The sequence below is a fragment of the Rana temporaria genome, chromosome 3, assembly GCF_905171775.1.
Source record: "Rana temporaria chromosome 3, aRanTem1.1, whole genome shotgun sequence".
In the NCBI taxonomy this organism is placed as follows: Eukaryota; Metazoa; Chordata; class Amphibia; order Anura; family Ranidae; genus Rana; species Rana temporaria.
Genome location: NC_053491.1, coordinates 219,838,693 through 219,849,661, shown reverse-complemented (window position 1 = coordinate 219,849,661; position 10,969 = coordinate 219,838,693). Strand labels below are relative to the sequence as shown.

At 39.4% G+C, this 10,969-nt stretch overlaps 1 protein-coding gene across 1 annotated transcript in view; it reads left to right on the top strand.

Annotated features, from left to right (window-relative positions):
• Window positions 1-1,873: 1,873 nt before the first annotated feature.
• Window positions 1,874-10,969, top strand: part of STAB2 (stabilin 2) — a 218,364-nt gene continuing 209,268 nt past the window's right edge. Inside the window, exon 1 of the mRNA XM_040344273.1 lies at window positions 1,874-2,054. Coding sequence (XP_040200207.1) covers window positions 1,956-2,054 — 99 coding nt within the window. The 5' untranslated portion in view covers window positions 1,874-1,955. The remainder of the gene's footprint in view (window positions 2,055-10,969) is intronic.

Below are 10,969 nucleotides of genomic sequence, written 5' to 3'. Positions count from 1 at the left end.
GCAACAAATCATATTTCTATTTTTTAGTTGTCAGTTCAGAGTAATTGGTAATTTTTATAAGGGTCCTTAACACCATCTTCCAATGGAATTGTCAGATCCACAATATATGCCTGCTGGGTTGCTGTAGACCACAAAACTAAGTGTGGGCCGAGTTTTGTAGCCAAAATGTCTGAGGGAAACACAAGGTTTGTTTTCCAAGTCAATATCAATTTTCCATTTCTGAGAAACCTGCATGGTACTTGTATTCCTTTATATTATTTAGTGCTCTGGAAGTAACAGAAAAGCTCAGTTTGCTGATGTTTCTCCTCCCCCCAACTCTTATTCAGCTGAGAACAAAAGGAATGTGATCACTTATAAAAAAGGGAAAAGGGTATTTATAATAGTTTTATATATATATATATATATCTTTACACAAATGTTTTGCCTTTCATGTCTTTTTTAAACTGAATGAGTTGTTTTAGAAGGTGATTGTTTACCATCACTAATTAGAGTGCAACCACTGTCAAGTTGTTACTGCTATCTGTGGCTCTGTTTTACCCTTCTTTTCTATTCAGCTGACAACATTTTATGAGAAAGGTAGTAAGAGGAACTCTTCAAAAGCAATACAAACAGAAATAAAATGTTTTTTTTTGTAGTAGTAGTATTAGTAGTAGTATTGTGGGGGAGTGCTAGAGCTCCTGTCAGACTTTTATTTCTGGAAGTAGGAGAAAGTTGTGGGCAACTGGATATCCTAGGCTCGGTTCACATATGACCTGGCATGTTTTCATTGCGATTTTCCAAAGGAGCCCGGTGTGGTTTCATTCATCCGTTCAGTTGAGAATTAGGTGCGAATGTTTAAAGTGTATGACACTTGAAATCGCACTTGAACAAGACTGAATATCGCACAAGGCTTTTTTTAGAAATGCACTGTGTCCAGCCCGCACCTATGTGAACCGGCAAAGAAAACCCGTTTGGTTCACATGTCGTGAATCGGATCTGGATTTTGGCACGCATCCAGTTTGCATGTATGTGAACTGAGCCTTAAAACAGTAGGTGTTTTAGGCATTTCTCCCAAGTGGTGGACAAAGGTCATCTCTTTGTTTATGGGTGGACTGGGTGTGCAAGGAAGAAAGTGCCAAAAGTATGAGGGGTAATTAGGATTATCACTCCAAAATGACAGTTAAGCAGACCATTATCTGGAAGGACCAAACCAATTGCCCATCGGGAACTCTCCAATTTTATCAGTCCAGCACATGCTTCTTTGAACAGTACCAAGCTCTAATGAAGGGGAACCCTCTGAACCTTTGAAAGTTGGCTTTTTATAACACAAAATTCTGAATAAAATGAAATCTAAACTTAATACAGTCTCCATGTATATTAATATTTTATATTGTCTGTGTCCCTATTGCAGATTTTCTCTTACTTCCTGTCTGAAAGATATATCGGGAAGTGAGGGTAAATCTAACTGAGCCCCTGATAGCAGTACAAATCTGACATGAGTTCTAATCCTCCCCCACTCTATTCAAAACCATAAAAAAAAGGTTTTGGATTGACATGCACTTTAATGAATACATCATTCATTTACAGTTTAGATCTACTTTATTCTTGAAATTGCCCTCTGAAAAGTTGAAGTTATTTTATTCAGACACATCAATCAACCATATCAAATGACAAACTAGATTCACTGTCAGCAGCTTCTCTGTCTCGGGACCACATGGCTCATTTAGGATATCCTGCTATTGAGCTTGTATCGAAACGTCCCTCTATAAAGTCAAATAGTGAAAAGTTGCATGCTTTCCTGTGACTGGCAGATATCACATGCTCAGTTGTTTAACCCTGTACAGGAAAGGGAGGTGGACCTGGATCTTTGGAAAATTATTTAAAGGCACAACAAACTCATAGAGATGCAGTGCAGGCTCACACTACAGGAACTGTCTTTTTAGTTATTTTGTTTTTTACATTATGTCCAATTTACAATGATTGGGACGATGGAGAAAAATATGGCTATTCCTTTTATTGTTCTTTTGTCTTTTGTTTGTTATCTCCCTACCTCAGCAGTCTCCATAAAAAATGAGGTAAGAGATATTGTTTGTTCTGTATACTGTGGACGGTCGTCTCCACCATACTTATTAGTTTTCATTAGGTACTGCTGTGGTTCACACATTAGGCTGTTGTTTGGGTAGTTGATGCTGATTATGACTACTGATCAGACAACTTGTGATTGATGTTACTACAGACTCATATATTTGAGCATCAAACTCCTTTTTGATTTTTCGTCACGTTGCTTCTGAGTTGGACTGAGTTGCTCAAGTTGCTATTGCATTAACTTATAGCAAAGCAGCTCAGATACAAACATTAGTCGCATTTCAATTTATGTTTTCTTGATGTACTGCTTTATACTTTTGTTACCACATCTTGTGTGTGCATATGAAATACTATGGTTACTGGAAGTGATCTGATAACATAGCTATATCTATTAATGGATTTATTCTCTAACATTATGCCTTCTTCAATGGTATCTGTATAGCAGGTGTATTTATGTTGATACATCCTACCCATAAATGACAGTACAGTGATGTTTGATAAGGTACAGTACAATAAGAAATCAATGTTTAGAAATCAGCCAGCTATCACTAATTTTTTGAAGATAGTATTATATGTTGGCTGTTGATGTAGATGATTGGTATTAGAACTATGTATTACGTTTAATATACATACCAACACTAACAGAGTGGTGTACCTGACACTATCCAGGTGCTCCCCAACAATTTGAAACTGATCTACTAAAATGAAAAGCCCTTATTAATTTTAAAAGTTTATTTACAGACAAGATAAGCTTGTTATTTTTTTAAATTCTTCTGCACATGATTGAATGTTTGTGTTCTTACTTCACATTTAGTCCTTGTACAAACCCATGCCATCTGTGACACATTGGTAGTTGCATGTAAATGCTCATAAATTCCGTATATGGTGACTATTAAAGCCTATGCAACATATTTTCGTGAAACTTGGAGAAAGGTGAAGGTGCTTCTTTTGGTGCAACATAGTGCATTTTTAAACCCATAGACTTCAATGGGAGCTCAAGAAAAATGCATTAAAAACAAAAGGAAATAGCATGAAAAAAGCATCAAAAACTAAGACAAATGCCAGAAAATGCAAATGTGTAATATAAAATTATAAGGAGCGAAGCATCTCAATGAACTCAAGTGTTCTATGAAGCATCAATAAAATGCACACAGCTGGTAGGGCCTGTCCTTGATTAACACTACTGTTCCATTTCTACTAGTGCTGCATCCACTTCCCGTGAGAGGAAGTCATACATATCTGGTAGATTTTCACCTGTTTCCAGTGCCCATGTGAACTTATAAAGACAAATATGATCTCAGCCATTCCATATCTTCTTTTGTAAATTCAAGTTGCCTGGCTATTATGTTTACCTACTAGCATTTTACTTTGAGCCACTGAGTTAGAGAAAAGTTGAAAGTATTTATTGACATGCTTGTTTTAGGTCTGTGATATAAAATAATGAAACAAAAGGGTCAGCATGCCAACCAGGCAACAGTAATTTTCAGGTGAGGACAGCAATGGCATCCTTTATGTTAATCTTATGACTGGCCTCCTTTAAAATAAGCCTGTCAGGAGAGAAACATGGAAGTGGGATTGTTAAGTTTTCTTCTGCAAATGCTAGCTACTTGGCTGCAATGATAACTCTATTGCTTCAGTACTTTGAGCCCGAAAAGCATACAGATCTGGACTTGACCCTTCTGATCCACATACATGTCCTAGGTAAAACTTAAAAAAGTAATAATAATGCTATAGGTTTGGCACAACAGATCTATTTCTAAAAAGTTCAGTTATCTGGTCGCCATGCTAACTCTCTTGTTTCAGTGCTTTATGCCATTGTGCCATACAAAGCATGCAGATCAGAACCTGCTTCTTCTAATTAGTATGTTTGTTTCGGTGACTCAAAAAGTATTGCCAAATGGTTAGATTAATGGCCAAGCAGCAGGTTTTTTAAAAGAAATTTCAGGCACATACTGTATTTCGTGTGTATGTAGTGCCAATTATAATAAATATTTTACTGCCTAAAGAAAAAATTCTGTCCTATGTTACCACTCTGAGTCTTATAATCCATGGCATCCTTTGGCATTTACTAATGATACTGTGAAAGAACGTACAGATGCCAAATACAGTATGGCTAAACTGTCTGTATTCTGATTTCAGTCTGCATTACCCCTGCCCCTTACTCTGCCTTTTGTATGCACGTAAGCATATATTTTATATTATTGTTTTGATCATTATTTCCTCAAAAAGTTTTAATACCAACTATCAGAATGTAGAGATGGCTGGAATAAATCATTAATAGAACATATACTAGGAAGGTCATCAGAAGGTGGGAATAGTGATGTATTTCCTTTATGTAAAAACATTATATAGAGGCTTTTAGAAAGATTTTTTATTCAGGCTCTTATAGTAGTTTGTGTTGACCTTTCTTCTGCGTTTTAAAATGATAACCCTGGGCCAACTTTGTCCTCACATTCAGTTTATTTTACTCATCATTATAGTGCTGGCTTTTTTTCTGCAGTGCTTTAGACTTCATGCACACCGGCATTTTAAAATACTCCTATGTACCCTAGAACTGCATGGAGGGGACAGAAAAGTCAAGAGTAAAAAAAATCTATTTTCTTTTTGCATTGTGGTGCGTAATTATGTATTTACAGGCACATGCCATTAAGAAACATAAGTAAATGTATTCACTGGCCAGAATATAAATTTATTCTAGTCACCTGAATGAATGTACATGTTTATGGCACTTATGTGCGTAAATGTAAGCCAGAGAGTTTCTCTTCAAATGCAGGTTTGGAGCATTTTTTTTTGCTCCTAAACACTGCCTTAAAATATGAATTAAATTCATGAACAAATTGGCTAAAACAAAGCTGCTTTCAGTGCAAAAAAGAAAAAAATGCTTAGGTGGAGTTTTTTTTCTGTCCTTGTGCATGAGGCCTTATAGAGAACATTAAAAGGTCAGTCCCTGCCGCTAAAGGAGCTCACCATGTTCAGTTATGTTCTTTAGCATGTCTGTGTCCCTGTATTTAAAAAGGAAATTAATATATAAATGTTATTAAAACTGTAAATCGCCACACATGTCATGGCAAAAATAAAACCTTTAATTTCTTATTACCGTACTTACACTAGGTTCATAGCTATTGTGTTGTGCATTGTCTTACATAATTTATTATGGCATATATTCTGTATTCCTGGAGTGGTATTGTGCAGTATGAGTGTAAAATATGTTTTAATGGCCAAATAATTCACACATATTGTATGTTACTATTCCAGGCTTGAAATCCAACTGAAGAATTTATGTGAAAAAAAATATGTTGAGTCATGCAGGTTATCACAATGTGTGACTAGGGATCTCAGAGTGGGCTCTACAGTCAGTTTTAGGGGTCCCCAACATTCAATCTATTAATTTATTTTAACATATGCAATACCGGACTTATCCCTGGAATGCGATTGCCCAAGTTTGCTTTATATTTCAACACTAATGCCCTTGCTGGTGCTGTTTTAGTTGATGTTTTCAATGTCATGCTACAGCCATCTAGACAACCCCATTGGTATGTTATCAATCCAAGAGCATAAAACAATACAGTTTAGTTAAAAGAAACAATATATAAATGTTTTTATGGAAACAACTAATATTCCCATAAGTTTAGAATATACATTTCTTTAATGTCTTATGTATAATACATTTCTATACACTTAAGGAATTGCTTAGTCTATAAGGTACATGTCATCCTATAGTAGTGTTGCCTCTTATGATTTGGCAACAGTGAAGATCTTAAAAGGAGAATTCCAGTCATGGCATATTTTTTACATAGTTACAATGGTCCAGCTGGGACCACTGACTGTGTATATACCATACCTAGCCAATGCCCCTGTAAGCTGGAAATCACTGAAGTAGACATCACTACTACAGTGATCTCCATTTGCTTCTGAGTGCTGAGTGCTGGCCTGATGCATTGTAAATATAGGAGGTTGGCTATTCAGCATGGACATCATTCACAGGATGCTTTGAATTTTCTGAATGAGTACAACAAATCCATTGATTAGACAACGTGGAGAGCATGACATCACTAACCCACCTCTCCACTTTGTCCAATCAGATAATGCTTTGCATTCATTCAGAAAAGTATTCAGAAAAGTATTCTATAAATGATGCCCGTGTTGTGAGTCCAACCTCCTGTGCTCACAATGCAGCAGGCCAGCTGCTCAGCATGAGCAAGTGGAGATCACTGGAGTAGCAGTGTCTGTTTCAGTGATTTCTAGCTTCCAGGGGCATTGGACAGGTTTGTCATATACATAGTTACATTGGTCCAAGCTGGAAGTACGTATATAAATAAAAACCATGCCTGGAATTCTTCTTCAAGCAGCTGTAAAAAACATTATTATTATATTATTATACGTGATTTATATAGAGCCAACAGTTTGTGCAGCGCTTTACAATCTATAGGGGGAACAACACAATTACAGTACAGTTCAATACAAAAGGTACAGGAGGGCCCTGCTCGTAGAGCTTACATTCTAAAGGGATGGGTGGAGGTACAAAAGACAATAGCTGCAGAGAATGATTTGATTGGGTTGGCTCGGGGACAGTTGTTAGGCTTCACTGAATAAATGAGTTTTCAGGGATCTCCTAAAGGTGGACAGGGTAAGGGCTGATAGGACATACTGGGGCAGGGAGGAGTTCCAGAGGATGGGAGAGGCTCTGGAGAAGTCCTGAAGGCAAGCATGGGAGGGGATAACAAGGGAGCTAGAGATCAGGAGGTCCTGGGAGGAGCAAAGGGGATGATTTGGGCAATATCTGCAGATGAGGTTGGTGATGTAGATGGGGGCGATGTTGTGAATGGCCTTGTATGTTATGTTTAGCATTTAGAATTTTACACGGTGGGGTAGCGGAAGCCAGTGAAGGGATCAGTTATTGAGGTGTCTTAGTCTAGCAGCAGAATTCATAATAGACTGAAGGGGGGGTAGCCTGCTTAAAGGTAGGCCATTAAGGAGAGAGTTGCAGTAGTCAAGGCGGGAAATAATCAAGGAGTGAATAAGTTGCTTTGTGGTGTCATTAGTCAGGAAGGGTCGAATTCTGGAGATGTTGCAGAGGTTAAGGCAGCAGGATTTAGCCAGTGATTGGATATGGGGGTTGATGGAGAGGTCAGAGTCAAGGATTACACCCAGCACCCTGGCATGTGTGGAGGGACCAATGGTTGTGTTGTTCATATTAATGGTGAAGTTACAGGGGGGGGACGGTGAAGGAGGAAATATAACTCAGTTTTAGAAAGATTGAGTTTGAGGAAGTGGTGTGACATCCATACGATATGTCATTAAGTAAATTTGAGATCTGTGAGGAGATCGAGGGGGTGAGTTGAGGAGTGGAGAGATAGATCTGGGTGTCATCGGCATAGAGGTGGTATTGGAAGCCATGGGTGGTTATCAACTGGCCCAGGGAAGAGGTATAAAGTGAGAATAGGAGAGGGCCAAGGACAGAGCCTTTAGGGAATCCCAACAGAAAGAGGAAGAGGAGCGGAGGAGATGGAGTTGTAAGTGACACTGAAAGTGCACTGAGATCGGTAGGTGGAGAACCAGGATAAAGCAGAATCATGGAGGCCAAGGGAGCGTAATTTGCTTAGGAGGAGCAGATGGCCAACTGTGTCAAAGGCAGCAGAGAGGTCTAAAAGTATAAGTATGGAGTAATGGTCATTGGTTTTAGCAGTTTAGTTGGTCATTGGTGAGTTTTAGTATGGCAGTTTTAGTAGAATGTTGTGGGCAGAAGCCAGACTGTAGGGGGTCGAGAAGGTTGTTGTCCATGAGGTAGCGACTCATTCGGTCATGGAAAAGGTGTTCGATGAGCTTGGAGGCAAAGGGGAGCAGGGAGATGGGTATTAAGTTATTCAAACAGGTTTTGTCTAAAACAGCAACTTATTTTTGTATCAACATTATGGTAATCAATTTCATTCCACTAAATGGCCATTCACAGCCAGGTGGCCCATTTTAGTGCGAAAATGCATGCTCATATGATAACTTGCGTTGCAATAAGGAAAACCCATTCATTTGAATAGACTGCCAATGCACCACAATGAACCTAAGGCTGGGTTCATATATATGCGAATTGGATGCATTTTTACCCACATCCAATTCACATAACATGGCCGGCTTTCAATAGAGCCAGTTCACACATGTCCAAAGCAGCTATGGTGTTGTTTTGAAAAGGATCCTGTGCGTTTTTGGGTCCGGTTCAGGTGCGAATTCAAGGAACATATTTCACTTGAATCACACCTGAACCGGTGAACAGAAACACACAGGACACCGGACTAGCCTAAAACAGACAAGCACCTACATTCCTGATGCAGAGGTTTGCTGCAAGGAATGTATGTTGGAGATGTGTTGCCTTAATAGGTAGAGGTTCTCTTGAAATTTAATGACTCTGCAATGCATTAAAGTGTGCGATAGTAGGTTTTTTGCCTTCTCCAGCCTATTGTCAACAGGCCGATCCACAGCAGTACAGGGTTGATAAACAGTCTACCCACTGAAGTGAAGAGGGGAAATGGCAGAGCAGAAAAGGATAAGTGAATTTTTCCTATAAACTGAATACCAAGTTTCAATAAAACATTAAACACATTTTTGCCCAAACGGTATTTAATAGTAATGAGTATCATCTTTCATAGTTTCCCAAAAAAAATACAAGAAGGAGAGCACATCTCTGTCCCACATATTGGATAAAAAAAAAAAAAACTTGGTTTCCATTGACTGTACATTTCTTCCAAGAGGGGTATCCTAGTACTGTGATCTCAGTTTGCATCCAACCACAAACCTACATATAACCCTGTTCTGTGTGTTACGGTTAAAGTTTCATAGCAATACTCAATTTCCTTTCTAGCCATTTTCGTAATTGAGATGCTCTCTACCAAACTATTTCAGTAAATGTGCCCACAGACAAAAGGATTGTCCGGTCTAACTAAAAACAACCAGGCCATTAGACAAGCCTGTATCTGATATTCAGATAGCCTGGCCAATGTTTCAGCATGAATGTAGTGCTATGCCTGTAGGAGCCCCTGGTTAAGATGGGTCCTTTGTTCTTTGCCTTGACCTCCATAAGAACATCAGGCCGTCGGTCCCTCTGACACACACTAGGTTGAGTGTACAAAGCATGCAATACCGCAAGTATTCACTAAAAGTAATATCTGGTAACAATACCATGTCGAAAAATAACAGGCACTGAAAAAGTAAAGGCAAACTTAATATTTTATGACCCAGTATGGTAAGCAAAGAGAGAAGCATGGGAATGGATTAACAAAGGCAATAACATTAACATACAGAGTGATTACTAAAAAGGACTTGGCTTAAGATGACATTTGATGTCCATATCAGCATAAACAGTAGCAAGGTCACCTAAAGTGCAGCAGTGTGCAGTAATAAAGCTTGATTTACAGAATACAGGAGACTATACTACCAAAGTGCATTAATGGCAACTATGCTAGACCTAGATCAACTGGATGTGCACTATCTGTAAAAATGAAGGGGGGAGGGAATCAAAGGGAACTTGAAGGATGTTTTTTTTGAGGAGCAGTCCTTTATGTTGCTCTTGTGCTGGCAATCATTGGGGCCCTTTAGGAAGTAGTGGTGCACCTGACAACAGCTTTAGTACCAGCATAGCATACCATATAGTTGCAGTAAAGATGCAGTCAAGGTGTAATAGGTCTTAGTCTCTAGCTTGCACCCCTGGTGGTAGGTGATGACTCAGATAGAAGTGCTCTGCTCCCTCTCTCTCCTCAGCGCCAAGAGGAAGAACTTTCCCAGGGAGTTTAGCAAAAATCCTCTCTCCACACCTCTAATGCACAGTGTACATTGGGGTCTGTAGTGCAAAGAGTCTATGGGTCCCATTATATGACTGCCATCATAAACTGCAAGGTTTCTTAGAGCTATGCATAGAAGTCTATAGGCTGGCTTGGCTTTAGCTCTCTCCCTGCTGACCAGAAGACAATGGTGCAGCATAACATCAGTATCTTAGTACAAAGTGAAAAGAAAAATTATAAAGGAGGAAATGTCTCTTTCTCCAAGTTACTGTACTACAGCATCTGGCTACAGGTATGTGGTTGATTGGATATGCTTAATAAACCTTGTCCAGTCACTATTGCTCCCGTACAGGTAAGCTGGTGCCAGAGATGCCTGTCCTTCCTACTCCTTCTTTCTCTCACACAAGCAGGGCTGGTGCAAGGATTTTTGACACCCTAGCGAAACCTAATTTTGCTGCACCTCCATTGGCTCCACCTCTGATTCCACCCCTTGTGTCCTGCCCATGTATACCCTACCTTTTAAATTAAGCACCCTTCAAATGCAGCCCACCAGCGCCCATCAAATGCAGCCCCTCCAGCGTCCATCAAATGCAGCCTCTCCAGCGCCCATCAATGCAGCCTCACCAGCGCCCATCAATTCAGCCTAGTTTGCCTCGTGGTTGCACCGGCCCTGCACACAAGCTTACATTTCCAAAATTATCTTAGCTGAGCATACCAGTTTATGGAGTGTTTTAAAGCTAAATTCCACATATGGATTTTATTACATAGTTACATTGGTCCAGCTTGGATCATTGTAAGTATGCATTTTTCAATACCTGTGGGACCACTGTGGAAGTGGAGAATCACTGTAGTGGTGGGCGCTAATATAGTGAGTGCCGCTGTCTTCTGGGCCCTTGGCACAGGTGCCATTCACACAACGCCTTTCATTCTTTTAAATGAATAAATGGTGTTCTCTGATTGGACGAGGTGGAGATTGTGATGTCACCATCCTACCTCTCCACCTCATCCACCCAAAGAATGTCTTGCATTCATTGAGAAAAATTCAAGGTATTCTGTGTAAGGTCAAGTGACTTGCAGTTTAGTAAATGTTTGCGGAATGTCTAATTTTCTGACACTTGCTTCTTTTCACTTTAGAAATA